Source organism: Leptodactylus fuscus, chromosome 2 (assembly GCF_031893055.1).
Source record: "Leptodactylus fuscus isolate aLepFus1 chromosome 2, aLepFus1.hap2, whole genome shotgun sequence".
In the NCBI taxonomy this organism is placed as follows: domain Eukaryota; kingdom Metazoa; phylum Chordata; class Amphibia; order Anura; family Leptodactylidae; genus Leptodactylus; species Leptodactylus fuscus.
Genome location: NC_134266.1, coordinates 189417349 through 189441003, shown reverse-complemented (window position 1 = coordinate 189441003; position 23655 = coordinate 189417349). Strand labels below are relative to the sequence as shown.

The 23655-nt window shown below is 40.0% G+C and overlaps 1 protein-coding gene across 2 annotated transcripts in view; it reads left to right on the top strand.

Moving 5' to 3' along the window:
• FGF14 (fibroblast growth factor 14) overlaps positions 1 to 23655 on the top strand; it is a 452344-nt gene that overhangs the window by 302770 nt on the left and 125919 nt on the right. For both annotated transcript variants that reach the window (XM_075265373.1, XM_075265374.1), the window contains exons 2-3: positions 7977 to 8087; positions 15531 to 15634. In XM_075265373.1, the coding sequence (XP_075121474.1) occupies positions 7977 to 8087; positions 15531 to 15634 (215 nt within the window). The remainder of the gene's footprint in view (positions 1 to 7976; positions 8088 to 15530; positions 15635 to 23655) is intronic.

The following is a 23655-nucleotide window of genomic DNA, read 5'->3' as shown; positions in this document are numbered from 1 at the left end:
TGCCATCTCCATCTTCTTCAGGAACAGTCTTTCTGCGCGTCTTCTTCCGTAGCTGGGTTCAAACTTCTATTCATGCGCAGTTGGCTCTGCCGTCTGGCCTCAGTTTGAATCCAGGCTATTCCTACGTGTGATCGAGAAAAAAATTTGATTTTAATGATAGAATCCCTTTAATATATGATCAGATGTTATCATAGACCAGGAAAGATGTTGGTATTGTGGGCCTGTTGCACACAACTGTATATATTTTGGTACATGCGCAGTTTTTTTAACTGATAACACAATGGCTCATTCATTTCTATGGACCCACGCACAAGACCATCATGGATTTGTGTGGGAGCCATGAAGCTGGGCTACAAAAACTCAGGACATGTCCTTCTACTGTTTGTTTGTTTGTTTGTTTTTGGTCGGAGCTCATTAATTGATGTGTATGGATACTTGGAAAGCATGGATGGCACACAGATGTCGTCCATGTTCCATATGTTCCAGACTTATACTTATGGAATTTTGTGAACAAAACAGAGCTGGTCAAGTGATTCCTCTTGTCCATGTCCTCTCTGACAATGATGCTAGATTGACCTTAAAGCATACATGGATCAAGTATTTCTTAAGAATTGGTCGTGATTAATTATCTTAATATTTTACCAAAGTACCTCCTCAGAGTTTTGAATAAAGTTTAAAAAAATAAATTAAAAATTAGCATTTATAATTAACCGATGAAACCAAATGTTAAATTATACAGCTATGGTCTTTGACTACATTCACAGCTATAGTGTCTCTTCATTACCTGCATATATAGTAGTCATACACCGTTTAGCAGACTGTCCTCAATTTCTCAAATTTTCCCTGAATTCCTACTCCAATATTGACTCCAGTGACCACCTGTAGGTCAGGAATTCTGTCTATATGTCTGGTAGGAACCTGTTGGAAAAGAACAAAGCCTAATACATATTCCTTGTTATAAATGTATAATAGATAATTACTCTTTAGACTTTTATTGAGGCATAACTCTTTTTCCCTGAACAATTGCAGAATAAATGAGGGTCAGGTAATTGACCCTTCATGCCAAGACTTGTACTGACAAAACAGCTTGCACAAAGGAAGTAGGACGGTAAGTAGAGAGAAGAGGTGGATTTTTTTGCTTGAATAACAGTAATTTGCATGATTACACAAGCAACAACTTGGCGACAGGAAGCGATGCTGAAATTTCAGTGAATAAAGCCTTTTTCTAAGTATTTTTACTTTTCTGGATTCTCTGTAAGTTTGTTGAAATGTTATAAGTAGCATTACATTCTTAGGTTCTATAATAAGCATGAGCAAGTCTAACCTATATAGTACTTTAATTAAGAATACCTAGTAATATATCAGCCCCCTGCATGGTTAACATGCACACAATGACACCACCATTATTATTTCCTATAGACCAATGCTTCTCAACTATGAGGCGGGCCGCACCGGTGCGGCGCAGCTTAGAGGCTGCTGGGCCACAGGTCTCTGCTACTGTCAGCTTTGGGCTTTGGCACAAACCACAGACTCTAAAGCAGGAACTGCACTGATAATGCCAGCCTTCTATTATTACCAAGAGTCAATACGTCCATTGCCCAGGAGTAGTTCAGCCGGGGTCTGCAAGTTAAATGCTCTAATCTGGAGGCAGGGGCATCATAGACTAGTGCTGGAGGTAGGAGGTTCTTCTCTTATCTCCTCTCAATGGTTTGTGGGTGCTCCCGGGAGAGTGGGAGTGGGAGATTTAAGTTGCTTCCATAAGCCCTTACATATACAATTAAACTGACACATCACTCTGCACCTTTTCTGTGTTATTTTAAGGAGAATGTTTTTTAATTATTTATTATTGAGTATACTTATTGTTGGGCTTATGCCAAATTCTTACTTAGTTTTTGTTTAAAGACAAGGCTTGAACTATCAGATGTTTTATACGCATATAGTTGTGCATGATAAATATGTTGGGGTGCAAATTCTGCACATCCATTGTCTTGGGATGAACAAATGAATAGCAGTGACAGACAGAACTCCCAAAGAGTGGTCCTTCAGTACAGTTTCATTAGCGTAGTTCTGTAATATTACCTAAAATGTTTATTATGTTCATCTATGAACATCATTTACATGATATAATCTGTTTAACGCAGTAAGTAAATTGAAAGATACATTGCATTACTTATCTCTTATAGATCTTAAAGTGAACCTGTGAACCTTAGAAACAGTCATCTAGTCATGGTGAGGTCCTACCATTGATTGACAACACTCTGGGTATTGTCTGTGTATACACAAAAAACTGTCGCTGATAGGACCACCCCGATGATTAAATGACTGTTTCTAAGCAGAGGAACCTGCTTATTTCCTCCTGCCTATATCATGCTGCCTACAGATTGCACTGGTGACAGGTTCCCTTTGAGCTGCCAGTATTCTAGTTCAGAATGGTATAAATAGCTGTGTTGGTCAGCTTTCTAAGTAGATAGCAAACCTGTTTTTTTTTTTATACATCTTTGCCAGTTTAACATGACCATCGTTCCTGGTATAAATACACTTTAGAGAATGCTAATCCGCAAAGAGAGCTCAGAGCAGGTGTTGTGATATTGCCAAGTACTGTAATGCTATGGATCTACAGATCTCATTAGTAAATTCTATATGTAAACTGCAGTATGTTGTTTGAAGGTCGATATGGTTTTACCCTACTTTTTTAGCCTGATAAATATTGCAGTGCTGTTACTAGTTGTTAGGTTTTTATTTTATCATAGCAAGTATCCATTTTCCACAGATTTAAATTGACCCCCTGGTTCACTATAACAATTTCCAATAAATTCATAATGTGTATTTAAAATACCTGGTGTCCTCCTTTTTATTGTTTCTGGCACTGTTACCCCTGTAAAATGACCAATAGCTTTTCACACTACTCCATCCACCCAGTACTTTTGTAGTCGTGAGTCAGTGCTCTCAGCTAATCCATTCAAAAGCACACAGGGTTGATCTTTCAGGGAGGTTCACACCTACGCCCGGTCTCCTTTCAAATCCGTTTAAAAAATGTGCTGGACTTTTTCCGTCTTTTTTCCGGGTGGAAATCTGATGCACCCCATTACAGTCCGCAGGTTTCCATGTGTAACAACTTTTTTAAGCAGATTAGGTTTTCGTTCGTGGGGTTCACTTGGGAACCTAACGTTAGCTAACCAAAGCACAGTGTACATACAGTATCGTGAGAAACTGGTGGTTGTTTTAGAAAAATGAAGAGGGAATTAGGAACTGGAGGACCCATGCCAGAAAAAAGTAAATAAGACGGCACAAGGTATTTTAGTTATGCATAATGCGACTATATTCCATGTATTTTGACAAGGGTGTCTAATTTTCTAATCCATAAACACTGGAAAAAATGTTTTTTGTACGTGTGCACGTACCTGGCCCCTTATGGTGTACTTCATATTATTTAGCACATTGCCATAAACCCCGTAAACCGTATACAGTAATTATTTGTTATACACCACATTACTGTTCATTGGTGCTGTGTACATTTACAAGTCATACATTTATATGAAACATACCTGAAACAAAATATAGCATGCAGGTCTCATAATATATTTGGAATTATCGCCATAACTATGAATATCATTAGTTAAATAATTTGGAGTATGACAAGCCAATAAACGCCTAGGCAAAAATTCTGTTCGATTTTGTACTTTACAACTGTAATTTAAATTGGTTAGTCACTAGGTTGAGGTTCTAATTCCTACATGCAAACGCCAGATGGCATTGGTCCTGTACCTTGGCTTTGGACCTGCTTTTCCCTCCAATGTGTTTATCTGGATTGGAATAAGCGGCTACTTCTTGATTGGTGGCAGCTGCTTCGTGATTATTTTGGAGAAGAGCAAATACCTCCCATTTACGTAGTTTATTAGTCTTCCCAATTATTATTACATTATTATCCCCTTCTATGTATTGTGGAGACTTTGGCATAATGGATACATTGTCTCAAGTGTACATCTTTAATATTGACACAGGAATGATACACAGGCTCATATATATTGATTTACGTGGAACTTCAGAGAGAGCTGAGCATCTTGATATTACTCTTTGAGGAGACATAATACCAGTTATTATCTTTTATGTATATTAAGGTAATATACAGAATTTTACTTCAGCTTTACATACCCAGTGTTGGCACGTGAAACTCCAGATGACGTCAAAGACCTTTCTTACTTTTTTTCAGTAGATTACTAAGAATCGTATTGCATTGTATAACACAAAACTAGAGATGAGCAAGCTTCTTTTTGTTTCGGATTTGGGTGGCTCAGGCCCTTGATTTGTTTTGGGTTGAACAAATTTGGATTGAACTGGAAGTGAAATTATTATACTCTGGTGTCTCTTTTATACTCTCCCTCCTTCACCTCTTTTGGGCCTCCTTTTGGAGTCCAGCTCTCTTTCTCGGTCCCCTCAGTGATGTCATTCATCCAGGGTTGCCACCGAAGCATGTGATTGCGCCTCAGCGGTGATATAGGGATGCGTTATGATCTTGTGCTTGCCCATGGGACCATTGTAGCCCTATTACAGGCCTCAGTGGTCACCCTAGAACAAACCTGGTTCAGAACAAATTGGTTTGCCTATTGTATCTTGCCTACACAAAACCAATGAAACAAGATCTTTGATCTTTGAAGTCTCAACAGATGTCCTAATATTTATGCAGGCCATAGCATTTTCTATATGTAGAAGACCTTTGCTGGATGTCTTGCTTTTTTTGTATGGATGAGGACAGAATACTATTTAACTAATAAAGATAATTCAATAATTAATATTATAGGGATATAGGGACGTTTAGTTTGTGTTGATGTAGTACCATGTAAGTATGGTAAGGGTATTTTACATGGATTTTTCCTATCTGAAAAAATCAGCTTCAGGAATTTGAAGTTTCATTTTTATGCTTGTACAAAGCTGAATTTTTATGCCTCCCATTCACTTCAATGGGAGTTATCAGACGGAATGTGCCTCAAATTCAGCCATGTGAACAAGAGTTATGAGTTACATGGATTCCAGTTAGAGATTGCCATGCACTTACATTATTTGACATTCACTGCAGATAAATATCCTATTGCATATGTATGTGTAATAGATTCATGAAGAGTGAGTACCTCCTTGCTTCTGACACATCTTGATTGGTTTAGTATACAGCAGTTTTAATAAACTGGCCTCTTGGTAAACAAAGCATATTATTTATTATTATTATTAGAGATGAGCGAACAGTAAAATGTTCGAGGTTCGATATTCATTTCGAGTAGCCCCTCAATATTCGACTACTCGAATCGAATATCGAACCCTATTATAGTCTATGGGGGGAAAATGCTCGTTTCAGGGGTAGGCAACATTTGATCAAATTATACTTACCAAGCCCACGAGTGAGGGTAGGGCTGGATCCTCCGAGCAGTCTTCTCCTTGCAGCGTCCCCGCAGCGTCTTCCGGCTCTTCATTCACTCTGCCAGGCATCGGACCTGGGCAGAGCCGACTGCGCATGCCCGTACTAAAAGCGGACATGCGCAGTCGGCTCTGCCCAGGCCCGATGCCTGGCAGAGTGAATGAAGAGCCGGAAGACGCCGCGGGGAAGCTGCACAGAGAAGACTTCTAAAGGTAGGAGAAGAACCAGCGTTGATTGGCCGAAGGTATAGCATTCGGCCAATCAATGCTGGTTCTGCATCAAACTTTTACATTCGAATAGCGAGTGGTACTCGATCGAGTACGAGTATTTCAAATACCGTAGTATTCGATCGAATACCTATTCGATCGAGTACTACTCGCTCATCTCTAATTCTTCTTCTTCTTATTATTATTATATTATTATTATTCATTATATAGCACCATTAATTCCATAGTGCTGTACATTTGAGGGTTTACATACGGTAGACAAAATATACAAACATAATACTAACCGTGACCGACTTGCACAGTGGGAGAGGGGGTCCTGCCTGCAAGTGCTTACAGTCTAGGGGGGAGGGATAGAGACTAGAGATGAGCGAACACCGTTCGATCGAATAGGTATCGATGTATTTGTTACCAATCGAATACCATGCGGCATACGCAGCAAAAATTCGTATCCCCTCCCACCTTTCCTGGCGCGTTTTTTGCACCAATAACTGTGATGGGGAGGTGGGACAGGAACTACGACAACGGAGGCAGTGAAAAAAATTGAAAAAACCCATTGGCTGCCAAAAACATGTGACCTCCCATTCACAAGAATGGCCGCCGCCATATTCGTGTCATTTTGCGGTGAGAGATAGGGAGAGAGACATATCTGCTGAGGGCTAGATAGGCATTATTTTCAGATAGGCAGGGAAAAAACGAAGAACAACAGCTCTTCTCAGAGCTATACACTGCAGGGACAGGAGTCCAGCTTTCCACGGACGGTGGAAAACAGGGATACAGAACAGTTACTTGTTGCTATATACATGTACACCAGCTTTTGTTAGCGGTGTCCCCACACAAAATAGCAGGAATCCACAGCAGTTACTTCTTGCTATATACATGCAAACAAGCTTTTCTTTGGGGTGTCCCCCCCCACACACACACAAATTTGCAGGAATACAGAGCAGTTACCTCCTGCTATATACGTGCAAACCAGCTTTTATTAGGGATGTCTCCCACAAAATAGCAGAAATCCATAGCAGTTACTTCTTGCTATACACATGCAAACCAGCTTTTCTTTGGGGTGCCCCCCCCCACAAATTTGCAGGAATACAGAGCAGTTACCTCCTGCTATATACGTGAAAACCAGCTTTTATCAGGGGTGTCCCCCACAAAATAGCAGGAATCTACAGCAGTTACTTCTTGCTATATACGTGCAAACCAGCTTTTCAGGCAGCGTGTAACCCCAAAACAGGGATACAGGGCAATTAGGTCCGGCTATGTACGCTCAATCCAGATATCCAGGGTGTGTACCCCCAAAACCTAGGTGGGAGACACCGAAATTCAGTCAGGCTATGTACGCTCAATCCAGTTTTTCACGGTGTGTACCCCCAAAACCTAGGTGGGAGAGACAGAAATTCAGTCAGGCTATGTATGCTCAATCCAAATATCCAAGGTTTTAGAGGTTTTTTTGAGTGTGGAAAGTGTGTAGTTGATAGGCTGTGATGGTGGGGTAAAACTGTGACTTGGGCTTGTTAGATAACCCCAGACATGCTTCCCCTGCTGTCCCAGTTGCATTTCAGAGGTGTTGTCATCATTTGCTGAGGTGTCATAGTGGACTTGGTGACCCTCCTGAGTCAAATGTTTGGTTCCCCTGAAACGAAGCATTTTTCCCCATAGACTATAATGTGAGTCTTCAGGGCCTTCGTGAAGCTTGTGATTGTGGGACAATGGGACAAATGTTGAGGGACAGTCTGATAGCTACATTAGACATTTTTTATTAATCCTACTAATATACCTAACCCCAATCCTGCACGTATTAAAGTTAACATATGAGACTTAGACCACTGAGAATGTACAAAAAAACCTTTACTTCATGTTTGATATTGTTTATCATGAGTGTTCCTGACAATAATTTATGTTTATATGTACTGTATGTATTTTTCATCATTGGACATATTTAACTATTAGGTTAGCTTAGATTGTAGCTTAGCTTGCCAAGAATATTAATGTATACTTCACACCTTATACATGATTAGATTATTTTTTTAAGAAAACAATTCTAGCTACAGAATGTAATGGAAGTTACTAAAATAACACTTGACACAAGACGTAAACGTCTTAGAATCCATCCACAACTATGTTTGAAGATAACAAAGGGACACACCTTGGAGGAGGTGAAAAGGTTTAGAAAGGTCACATAACAAGCATGGTCAGGGTGTTCACAGCAGTAGTGTAGCCTTCATTCACACCAGAACAAGGAGTCATGGAGATCTTACCTGTACAGTTTAGGACACAAACAAGAGAAACACAAATAATCGATGGAAAAGTTTTGAGACTAATGTCACAATATGTCTGCATTTCAGATCCCCAGCTCAAGGGCATAGTGACCAGGTTATATTGCAGGCAAGGATACTACTTGCAAATGCACCCAGATGGAACTCTTGATGGAACCAAGGATGACAGCAGCAATTCTAGTAAGTACCAATAATCTTCTCCTCTACAACTATTTGTGAGAAAATGCTCCACTTTATCAAGAAAAATGCATGGTATAAAGTCAGTCATGTATTGATTTGTTTTTAACTCTTTTCTTTATCATTTGAACCTATCTAAGATATAGCAAAGTTTATCTGGACTTTTTCAGGGTCTTATAAGTACCCCACTGCAGCAAGTTATCTTTGCCATATCAAACGTTACTACATCTATTCTTACAGCATGACTAGAAGTTACAGTAGCTATAGCACATGTATCTTAGTAAGGGGGGCGTTCACACTTGCGCCCGTTGTCCACTCTGTGCCATTCCGCGGGGTTTTCGTCCTCAGCCCTGGTGAAACTGGAAAGTCGGACATGCAGAACTTTGTGTCCGGCCAAAAAAAAAACGTTTTCCCTGCGGAGAGGCTGTAGGTGGACACCAGCGGTCACTTTTAAAAACCCATTCAAATGAATGGGTTTTTATAGCTGACTACCAGGAAGCCGTCCCCTGTCCAGTTCTGTCGGGGCTGAGGACGTAATCCCAGCGGAATAACACAGGGTGGACACCGGGCGCAAGCGTGAATGCCCCCTAGTATGTAATAATCATTTCATAGCTGTCTTGAAATTACACAAAAATTTTATAACAATTGATTGTATTATTATTATTATATTATATTGTATTATATTGTAGTATTACTGTTGAACAAGCATGACGACATACACACAAAGGCTTGGGCTGGCCCAAAAGATGAACAGCAGAATCCCCTGGTGAGCTCCTGAGCCAAGTGGACCTCCAGCTTACCCTGGCTAGACACAGTACACTCATTGTAAATTATAAAGATACTCATCATACAACATCTCAGCCAATCTAAGAGGACCCTATTTTAAGGCAGGTGTCAGACAACCGACTACTGAGCCCAGGACAGAAACCATAAGAGTCACTCCTAAGCAGCAAGATATACTGGGACATAGTAGTAGCTTGGTAATGAGAATATAGTAGGTCTCAGAATGAATGTTAATTGTGGATTCTAGGCACCCCAGTCCAACACTGTGCACACATATATAGTGATGAGGAAATCTCTATCTATCTATCTATCTATCTATCTATCTATCTATCTATCTATCTATCTATGCCAGGAAAGTCTAAAGTAGCAGAATGTATAAATAGCAATGTAGGGTGCAGATCCAATGGACAGGCAATCATTCATCGTATACAAAAAAAGAAGCAGAGGCAGTACTCCTATATGCAAAAAACTGAACCTTTAATCAATGAGTAATGATTCAGATGTGAACCTTTCTCAAGCTTCCTAAACATTACTCTTGGATTAAAGGCTCCCTTCTTTTTTTATCTATCTATCTATCTATCTATCTATCTATCTATCTATCTATCTATATATCTATCTATCTATCATATGTTTATTTGCATATATATATATATATATATATATATATATATATATATATATGTGTGTGTATTTACAGTATTTCAGTATGTGCATATACATGCAGTAAATGAGATATCACACATATTTTCAAAAATGTAATTTGCTTTAGCTGATCCGGTACAGATAGCGATGTAACAGTTTGTTGTGGATAGAATAACACTGAATTTGTATGCTGGCTCGATACAATGTAATGTGCTGGCACACACTTTACAGTACAATTCAATATATGTGTTCTTTTCCTGGATTTCTCCCTATTTCCAAATACACCTTCTAATCTGCTCTGTCACATGAAATTATGTAGCTCGTGTGCAGAGATTTATTCCAGGAATGCCAGTTACTGAGCTGTTTATAACATCTTAACGTCTGTACAGACATGTCCATACTTCACATTCATTCAAGCACACCTTACACAATGCAATGCAATGTCATCAGAAACCTTATCTGTGCTTCTGTTTTGACCATCACTTTAAAGGATAGCCCTCAAGGCTAAAATTAAAAGGTAAGGTATTGACTACATAACCCCAGTCTTAGCTTCGTTGTATGGTATATGAAGCCATAAACATTCCTATACACAAAAGAAGCACTATTCCGACAGTACTTAACAGAATGCATTGCATGGTTTGAATGCTAAAGTCAACATTATTGATATATAATTTCCACTGGGAAAACATGGTTGCTATAGGCAGCAGAGAACTTTTAGCGAGAATGTCTTATGTTTATTTTTATGCATTGCTTTTCCTGTTGTTGCTCCATTTATAATCCTTCACAACAAACTGTTCAAGATTGTCTTACTGAGAATTTATAATGGGAAAGAACAATTGCTCTAAAGTAGCCCAGTATGTCTATTAACATCACATGGGATAGTTGTGATATCTCGGTCCAATTATAAGCTACATTGCCATCTGTATTTAGTAAAATAATACAAATAATCCCTGTATAATAGAATATGTGTCACCCCCAAGGCTCTGCCAATAGAAAAACTAGACTATATCTAGGGTATTATAAGTAGTTAGTGGTAGCACCAACATATATTTTTCTTAGGATGACCTGACTAATCAATGAATTTTCATCATACAATGCTGTATTGGGTATTGGTTGATATACATGTAATGACTCAGACCACGTGTATGGGGTATAATTATGTCTGTTTCTTCTTCTTTTGTTCATGTTATTCCTTCTTTTCTTTTTTTTTCTCTAATCTGTTCTTTGACTTTCTGGTCACATTATTGGCATTCCTAACAGAGCCAGCTCCAGGTTTGTGTAGGCACTTGGGCGACAGAGCCTCAGTGGTCACCTTTGTGGCACAACTCACGCAGCAGCATTATTTTCCACTTAAAGGTGCCAAAGCAAATTTAAAAAAAAAGAAAAACCTCCCAAAAATTTTGGAATTTTTGCCATAGTGACTTGCTGGAATGCTGTATGTCTTCAGTAACTTTCTACCATTGCATTGCAAAGACCAAAAACCATGGGTGAAATTTGAAAGTATAATATCCCACTTACACAACTGAAGTATAATGTCCTCATTATGCCCCCATACAGTGATCTCCTCATACCCCCATATAATGCCTCCATACAATAAAATGTCCTCCTCATACCCCATATAATGCCTCTGTACAATACAATGGCTCTCATATGCCATAATATAATGGCCCATTATACCCCCATACAGTAAAATTCCCCTTGTAGCTCCATATAAATTCCCATTTATTTCCCATACAGTACAATGACCCTGTTATGTCCTCATACAGTACAATGTCCCAATATAATGATCCCTTTTACCCCATACAGTAACCCCATATATGGACCCATTATGTCCTCATACAGTATTTTTCACCTAATTCCCCCATACAATCACCCATTATGTCCCCATACAGTAAAGTAGCCCCATATAATGGCACCTTATGTCTCCATAATCTACAGTACCCCCATATAATGTTCCCTTATGCCCACATACAGTACCTCTGAATTCTCCCATATAAAGGGTCCTATGCCCTTATACAGTACTGTCACCCCTTATTCCCCTATATAGTGGCCCATTATGTCCCCATATACAGGGGCTCTATCATTGGAAAAAGTCACTTTCAACTAATCACATACTTGCATAGCCTTTAGAAAGGCTATTCCATACATACCTTCTGTATGTAAATTGCCTCAGTAGTTTTTGGATGAGATCGTTTTTATTCATATGCTAATTAGCCTCTCCATGTACCCTGAAAGTCTCTTCGTGCACTGTCTTCTGTATATACAGCACAGGCTGCTGCTGCTGACTCCTCCTCCCTGCTCTCATACATAGTACACAACAGGGAGAGGAGAGATGGCAGACAACTTCCTGTGCACCGAGGCGCTAATTAGCATATGAATAAAAACTGAATTATTCAAACACTATTGAGGTGATTTACATACAAAAGGTAGGTGTGGAATAGCCTTTCTAAAGCCTATGCAAAGATGTGATTAGTTAAAAATGACTTTTGCCAATGATAGAGCTGCTTTAAACCCTCTTTTTACAGTGCCTAATCCCCCATGCAGCAGAAAGCCCCCTTATGCCTGACCCCACTTCCTGCTTTATGGGTAGCAGTAAGTGCAGATTTCATCTTCGCTTACTCCTTAGACCCCTGGCCTTCCCTGCAATGATAACGCTGCCAGAACCGGAATAGGGAAGGGATAGGGGTCTGAGAATCTATCAGCAGTAAGTGAAAGTGTAATCTGCGCTTATTGCTCAGCTCTCTTTGTGTAATGAGTGCTTCTATCTGTATTAATTAGAGATGAGCGAGTAGGTATTCGATCGAATACTACGGTATTCAAAATACTCGTACTCAGTCGAATACCACGTGGTAAACACAGTAAATATTCAATTCCCCTCCTACCTTCCCTGGCGTTTTTTTTACACCAATAATTATGCAGGGGAGGTGCAGGAAGTAGTACAATGTAGGCATGGAAAAAAACATATACAGTCATTGGCTGGCTAAATCAGTAATAATAATAATAATAATAATGTGACTTGGGCGTCTTAGATGCCCCCAGACATGCTTCCCCTGCTGTCCCAGTTGCATTCCAGAGGTGTTGGCATCATTTCCTGAGGCGTCATTGTGGACTTGGTGACTCCAATTGGTCGAATTTTGGTTTCCCTGAAACGAGCATGTTTTCCCCATAGACTATAATGGGATTTGATATTTGAAGGAATAGTCGACTATTGAGGTCTACTTGAATTAAATATCGAATTTTCGAATATTTTACTACTCACTCATCATTAGTATTAATGTAAGAGCTCAATGCCAAACCAGAGTTGGCCCCTCAGGCACCCTAGGCCACGGCACTTGCCAAAATTTGCCAGGTGCTGATGCCGGCCCTGATTCCTAAGCAATGCTATTCATTTGCTTCTCATGAATTATTATACATTTTTTCTCTTCATTTTTCATCATCACTTTTTACTACCCATTAACACTAAAATGCAGACCTGTAAATGTCTGCAGTTCATTACAAAGTAATTTTCTGCATTATCTTTGATTGAAAATGGGTTTTCAGTAAAATCTGTGGCAAAAATTTTCTCTGGAAACTTTGTAGTTGTGAATGTGCTCTTAAGGTGCTACATTATTTAACATCCCGCAAGGTGCTTGTTCCCTACTAACTGCAGACATAGAAATGCAGTGTAGTTGGCATCAAAATTAGAGATGAGCGAACAGTGAAATATTCGAGATTCGATATTCGTTTCGAATAGCCCCTCAATATTCGACTATTTGAACGCATATCGAACCCCATTATAGTCCATGGGGAAAAATGGTTCGTTTCAGGGGAAACCACACTTCGACTCAGGAGAATCACCAAGTCCACTATGACACCCCAGGAAATGATGCCAACACCCTGGAATGCAACTGGGACAGCAGGGGAAGCATGCTTGGGGGCATCTAACATGCCCAAGTACCTGTATTACACCACTATCTCATCGGGATCCCTGTCAGCTTGCGATATGCGGAAGCTGACTTTTTCCCATAGGAATGCATTGACCAGCGTTCATTGGCCGAATGTCATACAGAGTACAGCATTCTGACAATGAACGCTGGTTCTGCCGGAGGCTCTTCTGTGAGGAGGCGGAGTCTAATATCGGTCCACAGCAGTCTCCATTGTGGTCCGATCTTAGACTCCGCCTCCTCCGGCAGAACCAGCGATGATTGGCCGAATGCTGTACTCTGTATGGCATTCGACCAATCAACGCTGGTCAATGCATTCCTATGGGAAAAAGTCAGCTCCCGCATATCGCAAGCTGACAGGGATCCTGATGAGATATTGGCGTAATACAGGTACTTGGGCATGATGTAGCAGAGCTGAGTGTGTGCTGAGCTCTGCTATCGCAGAGATGTAGCAGAGCTGAGTGTGCGCACAGCTCTGCTATACCTGAGATGTGTGTGACAGGAGGAGTAGATGGAGGGATGGTTTGGTGCAGTGCAGAGCTGTGTATATGACAGGAGGAGTAGATAGAGGGGTGGTTGGGAAAAAGTCAGCTCCCACATATCACAAGCTGACAGGGATCCCGACCAGATAGAGCCCCAAAGAGCTGTTTGAGTAACATTCCCACCTAAATAAAGGTAATCCCTAGCTAACCCTGCCTGTACATTTATCCCTGTCTCACAGTCACATAGTTCACAGTCTCACATTACCCGAATCTGAAATCGACCATTCGTATAAAGTGGAGGTCACCTGATTTAGCCAGCCAATTACTTTTTCCGATTTTTTTTCGATGCCTCCATTGTCGTAGTTCCTGTCCCACCTCCCCTGCGCAGTTATTGGTGCAAAAAAAGCGCCAGGGACGTTGGGAGGGGAATCACATTTTTATTCACATTGGAATTGAATACCTCGAACGGCCTGATATTCGATCGAATATCAATTCGATCAAACGCCGTTCACATCTCTAATCAAAATCATTTAGAAACTTATATATTTCCTAAATAAGCTAGGACTCCAGGTTGTGGAAACACAACTTTATATGTGGTTGTGGAAAGGCAGAAGAAACCCCCCCACACACACACACACACACATTGCATTTTATACTACCAGCAAAGGGAATCAAATTTAGTTTAATCTCACCCACCTAAAACAGCTGCGGAAAAACTACATTTTCAAAAATGTGTGTATTTTTGATAAGCACAGTATGTTAATTTTAGCTGCGGGAATAAAAATTGTACTTTTTATTCCTATGCAAATTAATAGAAAAGGGCTTTAGGGGCATTGCTTTCCATCAAAGGGCTTTACTATCTGCTCCTGCTAACTGCTGCTCAGCTCTGTCCACTAACGATACTGTGCATTTCTGAAAATGATGCACTGCACCCAGAAGTCAAGGAAGTTGCCTTCAGCTGCCCTTAGCTCTTTGACATCATCAGATATGTACAGTACAGTTAGTGGGCAGAGCTGACCAGCAGTTAGCAGCAGCAGATTGTAAAGCCCATTGATGGAAATCAATGTACCTAAAGCTCTTTTATGCTCAACTGCATAAGGATAAAAGGACGGCTTTACCAAGAATGGAGCAGCAGCCCTGAATAAGAAATACATCAACTGTGTTGACAGCCCTACAATGTACTGTGTTAGTTTATATCTCTATTTTGTGCTGACAGACTCCCTTTAAGCTTACATTGATATTGTCAGTGCATTAGAATATTATTGTAGAAAAGCAATCGAAAGAAAAAGGTAGTTTGGGTGTTTCAACATTATATACTATTGTCTTCTTTTATTGCTATAAAATAGCAAAAACCAATATAAATTGAATAAAAAAAAAATATTATGACAAAGAGATGTAACTTGAGGTTCCTGAGCCTCACTGCAAAATTTGTGATGGAACCTTTACCTATTCTATGTGATCGTTGGTGCCACCTCAGGATCCAGGGCCAGCTACTGCTGCACCCCTGTAGCTATGCCATGGTGACTGAGGTTACTTTGCTATCATTAATGTACTGTTACATGATGACGTGGCTTTTATTATGCAGCAGATTCATTTTAACATGTCCTTCTTTCCAGCATTATTCAACCTCATACCAGTGGGTCTTCGTGTTGTTGCAATCCAAGGTGTAAAAACGGGGTTATATATTGCAATGAACGGAGAGGGTTACCTGTACACATCAGTGAGTACTACACTTTTATTCCTTTTATTATTTTTATTATTATTATAGACTATATCAACAAAGCATATGAATTCATTTTACTCAGCTCCAAATAAAAGTCAGAGCTTTGTGGTTTTATTGCCAAATATTCACAAAAAAATAATAGATTCACACTATGTGTTGTCCTACCATGACCCTATGCAAGAATCTCAAGTTTTAAATTATTTCATCTAATGGAGAAGGGACTCTGCATTGTAAGTAGGGAAGAGAATTGGAAATGAGAGGATTTTGTAGGATGGAGTAGTTGGATACATTAGCCAATAAAGGCATTATGTACATATATACTGTATGTAATGTACATATAGATATATAAGAAATATGTCAACTGAAATAAAAATGTAACATGGTAGTTATATGTACAGGATAAAAGCAATGAACGGCTTTTCTGTTGACTGTCTGGCTCTATGGCTTACAGCATATTAAGTGTTGACATTGGACATTGCATTTTGCTTTATATCTTTAGATTTATGATGTTAGTTTAGTGAAAAACAACCAGCTACAATTGATCATGTAACAGTTTTAGAGGCCCCCAAGTAAAGTATGTCATCGATATATATGACAAGCTCTCACAAGATAAGTTCAGGGTAACGGACGATCAGTGTCAAGAGAAAAATGAAAATGTGCAATATAGTGTCTCTCTGAGACTTTTAAACAAGGTGATGTGGATGACTTATGGTTGATGTCACAAGGAAGCAATATTGCATTGCATGCAGACAGGTAAGTATCCTGGGGAACAGAAAACAAATGCTCTGCTAAGAGAAAACTTTTCCTGTAACACAGTCCCTGGAAGAAGTATGAAATTGTGTATCCTACTGAAATCTACTAAGAATAAAACAGGTGCAGGCAAACAGTAGGCAAGTCAAGGTATTATATTATACATGTTATAGCTCAATGACAACAGGCACAGTTGTGGTGTATTTTATAAAGTAAAAATAAAATATGTATATAGATAGAGGGAAATGGTCTAAGTATTGGCATGATTCCCTTACTCAGTGGAGCTTATCTTTGAGCTGAAGAACTGAGTAAGTCTAGATTCACACCACAATCATTACAGTCTGTTGGTCTTATCCGTCATGTGATGGGAGTAACAGACTATAATGGGGTCCATGTGCTTGCCGCGGGTCCCCATGTGGACTCCCCCGAATGGAATACCAATGCAGATGTGAACCAACCCTTAAAAAGAATGCAGAAAGAGCCCCCTCCATCTGCACCTACTGTAATGTAAGACAAATAGTTGTTTACTTTACACATGGAAGAAAAAGATCTGGACTGGCTACCAGGGGCATGTTGTCTGACCTTGAAAAGACTTTGGTTGTCAAGCACTGTACACCTAACAACTAACCTGTCAGACGTGACTAATATCTTCATTTCCAAGCTTTATCAGTACATTGTGCACAGCCTAGAGTAAGAGAGAAGCCTCTAGGTAGTGATCATCTCTGGCTGTACTCTACTAACCATACAGAAACAATAAAGAATATAACACTATAAATAATAATAATATAGGTGACCTATCCTAAGGGTAGACCATCAATAGCAGAAATATGGGGGTCTGACTCCGAGCACTTTCACTGATCAGCTGACTGAGGGGGACAAAATGTCATTGTTTTAGAAGGAAAGTGAATTGGAATATATTGCAGTACCAGGTACAGCCACTAAACAGAGTATGGTGTTATGCCTTCTAAAGAATAATAGGACCAGATTGTTTGCTGGAGCGTTTTGGACCCTTCAGTCAGGCAGAACCTCTATAAAACTTTGGGAAAGACTATCAATTAATTGATGTCAATTGGAAAATCTTTTCAAGCCTCATGTCTATAAACTTCATGCTTTCTAGTTCACTGGTCTTCAACGAGTGGTTTGGGGGAAGTAGAAGTCTTTCCTTTAGATTTCCCATTCCATGTACAGAAAATCTATTTCTGATTCAGAAAAACTGCATAAAAATGCCTCAAAGGGAGTCTATCATTGGAGAGTTTGTTTTTTAAGTAAACACACATTGGAATAGCCTTTAGGAAGGCTATTCTAGTCCTAGCTCTCCTTCTCTCCTCCTCGCAGCTGTTTTTTAAATATATTGGTTTTTGCAAATATGTAAATGAAGCTCAAGGAGCACCATAGCGTCATCCCTTGTGCTCCGAGCACCATAGCATCATACCTTGTGCCCAGAGCACCACAGCTTCATACCTTGTGCCTGAGCACCACAGTGTCATACCTTGTGCCCGAGCACCACAGCATCATACCTTGTGCCCCGAGCACCACAGCTTCATACCTTGTGCCTGAGCACCACAGTGTCATACCTTGTGCCCGAGCACCACAGCATCATACCTTGTGCCCAGAGCACCACAGCTTCATACCTTGTGCCTGAGCACCACAGTGTCATACCTTGTGCCCGAGCACCACAGCGTCATACCTTGTGCCCCGAGCACCACAGTGTCATACCTTGTGCCCGAGCACCACAGCGTCATACCTTGTGCCCCGAGCACCACAGCGTCATACCTTGTGCCTGAGCACCACAGCGTCATACCTTGTGCCCGAGCACCACAGCATCATACCTTGTGCCCCGAGCACCACAGCTTCATACCTTGTGCCTGAGCACCACAGTATCATACCTTGTGCCTGAGTTCCACAGCATCATATCTTGTGCCCCGAGCACCACAGCGTCATACCTTGTACCTGAGCACCACAGCATCATACCTTGTGCCCCGAGCACCACAGCATCATACCTTGTGCCTGAGCACCACAGCATCATACCTTGTGCCCCGAGCACCACAGCGTCATACCTTGTACCTGAGCACCACAGCATCATACCTTGTGCCCCAAGCACCACAGCGTCATACCTTGTGCCTGAGCACCACAGCATCATACCTTGTGCCCCAAGCACCACAGCGTCATACCTTGTACCTGAGCACCATAGCATCATACCTTGTGCCCCGAGCACCACAGCTTCATACCTTGTGCCCCGAGCACCACAGCATCATACCTAGTGCCCCAAGCACCACAGCGTCATACCTTGTACCTGAGCACCACAGCATCATACCTTGTGCCCCGAGCACCACAGCGTCATACCATTGATAATGCCTTGTAGGCAATTCCGCCATTCCTTTATGCAGACTAGCTCATCCTCTTCACTGTCTAGCACCCGCCTCTGTCTTCAGCGGGATCCAAATCCCACATATACATTGTTCACTCCTGTAGAACTATAATAAGGATGGTCAGTGGAGCATGTGCTATACATACAACCCAAACCTGAAGTGGCTGTGCGTATAGCGCATGCACGTGATTTGGATCCCACTGGAGACAGAGGACGCTGATAGGCACTGAAGAGTATGAGATAATCTGCAGAAAGGAACAGCGGAATGGCCCATGAAAAAAACATGTAAATGTACTTAGATTAGTATACTGCATCACTACTACATTAGAGAATTTACAGTCAAAGTATCTTTCCAGTTGTTCATATGCCAAATACGTATATATATACCACATGCTAGACATTAAACTCCAAGCATAGCTCCTGCTTCTGTTTGCAATTTAATTTTACAAGCGCCAAAAACGGCTATTTTTCTTGATGCCAAGATTGCCCTCTATTATGTTATTTCAGGAATTAGTGGAAATGTCACTGCCTGTTATCTGGATATGAGTTTGTGATATCTGCACTCTCCAGTAACGCTCAGTTGGGAAAAGCTTTGGCACTGAGGGGTCTCTCTTGACATTTCAGATGCGTCACAGGGCTGATTGCTGCGTTTTCTATAAGCCCTCATAATTGACTTGTCTGGGAAGAACAACTTCCAGCCACAGGGAAGGATACAGGACTGTAGATAACAGTGTTCAGAAGGAGATGATGGTAATCATTATTATTCAGGCAGCTTTCACGTACACCTCACAATCAAAGTCAAATGAAAAACAAACCTGGATTGTCACTTAGCTACAGAGCAAATATGGAAACGCGTTGTACCCTGCTTCGTATTGATTGTCATATCTAGTGTTCAACAGTACCACGTATACTCCAAGAAATATATACTATAGAAGTGCCACATTGGTAACATATGTAGATACAAGACAAATCCTAAGTGCTGAGGCTGTATATATTTACACCAACCAAATGTATGCCAAAAGTATACTCTTTTATGATGTATGTACCATATACAGCTGTGCACAGTATACTGGACATCCGAATACCTTTCAGCTGTGCACCCTAAATGTGTTTAGGAAAAGAGATGTGAAAGTAGCCTTTTTCTTTTCAATTTACTATATTAATATTAAAAAATGCAGATCAGCTGTGCTATATATAAGGGATTTACTGCTGCAAGATGGAATATAAGTGTCTGATTGGTCAGGAGATAACATATAAGCTTCTTCACCGAACATAAGTCCCCCCTTTCTGTGGAGCGGAAGTCATGCTTGTGCACTGCTGCCTGATTTATCTCTAAATGACTGTTCTTTTCAGGACCCCCACTGATCAGATACATATCCCCTTTCCTGTAGATAGGGGATGAGTCTTGTTCATGGTACTAACCCGTTAAAGGGGTTTTGGATCAACCTTAGGCGTGGCAGGGGTGGGTGTAATAGGTAAGGAAACACATACTTACATGTCCTTGGGCTTCCACTGCCTGGTCCCGATCGCCTGTCTGTCACGTGCTGGGGTCACGGCAATGGAAACTCTGAGGCTCACCTAACTACTGAGACAAATCAGTGACCTCTTTGGTTGCCGGAGAGGAATCAAAGATGACCACTGAGGTCACTGATTGGTCCTAGTGGTCATGTGATATTCACTGGTTCTGAGAGCCCCAGCAGGTGACGGAAAAGGAAACCAGAATTATACAATGGAGTGTATGAAACTGTCACTGTGTATATTCATGTTATTTTTAGTATAATTTCAAGTAGAAGTGTGCAGTTTTGTAGGATTTTGAGCTGTAGAGTTGTACATATGAGTGACGTTTATAAAACACCACACACCAGTGTTCTATACAGAAGATGAAATATAAATGACACAAGGAAAGATACATGTAGTGATATCATTAGCCAGAAGCAGCTTAATATTTTTATATCATATTAAAATATTCTCTGGGTTAACATGTACAGCCTATGAATGTCTCAGCGGAATGTTGGGAAATACTGAAGAAAGGAAAATCTAAGTCCACTGAGAAAAACTTCGGAGTTTCAGCCCATTAGTGGTTTAAGGGCGTGACTAATATATGTAATTAATACTAAATAGACTAGAAAGAACATATTTGATGAAGACAGTACATTTTCAAGGGCATTTTGGAACAAATTTCAGTTATTATACTAGAAAAAGGGAGAAAATGGAAAGTTTTTTTTTATTTTTTAAAGTTTCCTAATAGTAATATACAAGTTCTTTTGTATGAAGGTTTATTTAAATACTAAACCATGCAAACGGGGGTAGGTGCACTACATTTTCCTATATGTATAGTTAGATTATTCATTTCTCTTAGGTTTAGTTGATATTCTTCACTTTTATTTTGTATGTTTTTATAATAAAATGCATTATATATATATATATATATATATATATATATATATATATAGTGTATATATATATATATATATATATATACAGTGTATATATATATATATATATACAGTGTATATATATATATATATATATATATATATATATATATATATACAGTGTATATAACAAAAACAAGATTTTATTTGCATTTTGACAAATCTCACCGTACCAATATTCTAAATGCTCAGTCACAATTCAGATTTATAAATGTGTCTTGATGCTTTTAAAGATTACCAAGCAAATTATGCTATTTTTAGTCAAATACAACATTTTTAACGCAACAGGAGAGGATAATATAGTAGCAGAAGACCATCTTTCCCCCCGCTGTTAAGACCTGCCGTCCCTAAAATTGCATCTGTGCAGTGATCTATAAATCATGTATTATAGCAGTCAAATGACTATCAGGGTGATAGGTAAATTACATCGAAAATAGTTTACAGTCTAATTTTTGGAGCTCAAGGCTCGGCGTGATAAGGTGATTTGCCAAGGTCAGGGCGATTTTCTCCTATCTACCTCAGACTGATACATCTAAACTGTACAAGTTATAAATAGAGTTTTTAGGTAAACAAATAAGACAGTTTTTAAAGAATTCTGAAAGGCTCCTGTTGTTTCACAGTGGAGATAGAGATCGAATCAGTACAGCATAGACATTTGGTGGAAGATCATTTGCATATTATTAGCACTGACAGGTTTAGAAATCCATGAAGAAATGGAAGAAGCGAACAATTTATCAATGCAAGGCAGAAACCAGTCTGCCACTCAGCTCATGATCCCATTAACAAGGAGCATATCAACAAACACAAACTGGATTGAAGAGATGCAATAGCAGATTGCTGTTTTTAAGACTCTGCTTCTTTTTTGTTGACTCCAACAGGGATGTTGGTGATGTGTTTTCACTAGATAAACTAGTCCACGGTGTATAGTCGTCTATTTAAAAATAAGCGACTGATGAGGAAGCTTGTGTAGTAAAATGGTAGACTGTTTACATGATTACTGCTCAGTGTCAACCTGTCCACACTTGGCCCTCAGTTTGTGATTGGAACTGCAAGTCAGACGTATTTACAGGTTTTACATGTGCAGATAAATTTGTGAAAGGGTTTTCCCACTCTAGACACTTATCTTTTGTCCAAAGGACCCCTCACACCATTGAGACTGGCACCAGTCTTCAGAATGGGAGTCCTATGCAAATGTGGTTGCACGTATCAGTTGTGCTTCATTCACATCTATATGACTGCCAGAGATAACAGCATTCAGGTGTCTCTGGCAGTCACATAGAAAGGAATGGAGTGCAGAGGATATACCTTTATATACACAGCTCCACTCATGCAGAGAGGAACAGGGCTCTCATTCTCAAGTGAAATGGTATCACTAGAAAAAAAAATGATAAGCCTAGCTTTACTTACCGTATATACTCGAGTATAAGCCGACTCGAATATAAGCCGAGGCCCCTAATTTTACCACAAAAAACTGGGAAAACTTATTGACTCGAGTATAAGCCTAGGGGGGAAATGCAGCAGCTACTGGAAAATTTAAAAAATTAAACTGGTCAGAGTTTTTGGGGGCAGTAGTTGCTGGGTGCTGGGGAGGGGATGTTTTGGTTGTCTGTCTGCCCCTTCCCTGAGCTTGAGGACTGGTTTTTTCCCCCCACTTGGAATTCAGTCTGGCTGAATATAGGGTATCTGCAGTGCTCCTATTAACCCCTTCCTGACAGAAGAGGAGCACTGCAGATACCCTATATTCAGTGTACCGGGCACTTTCAGACACAGGGATACCTAATGTGTATGTGTTTCACAGTAATTTTCCACTTCTGTATGTATTTTAGGGAAAGGAGTGATTTAGAACTTTTATTTTTAATTTTTTTTTTAATCTTTTTTTTTTGCACTATTTTTTGGGAGATTCTATACATTGATATTGTGGCTGGACATAGACCCCCCCCCCCCAAGGAAAAAATAAATAAATAAATTGCTGACTCGAGTATAAGCCGAAGGGGGATTTTTCAGCCCAAAAACTGTGCTGAAAAATTCGGCTTATACTCAAGTATATACGGTACTAATCCCCTGACTAGTTTGACTATATTTCAATCCACAGGTGAAGTATTTCATGTCAATTTTATATGAAACTCTATTAACAGACCACTGGAGCTATGTGACACATGACAGTATAATGAATGGGCTGGCTTTATTACAAAGAAGCCTTTTAATTCTAATATATATACATATATATGTGCGCCATTTGGGCAGCCATAGAGATGAGACATAGAGAATGTCGGAATACGTGTTGTTTTACTTAACACAATCCATACTCGGCAGCAGCACAACCTTCATGCATTGCTTTACAGGATGTGTGCATGTTGTCATCCCATGTGCATGAACCCTGACTTTGTCCTCTATAACACCTTATGTGGGCTGTTTTGCAGTCCTTATAATGCATAAGAATACAGAAATCAGAATTTTTAATAATA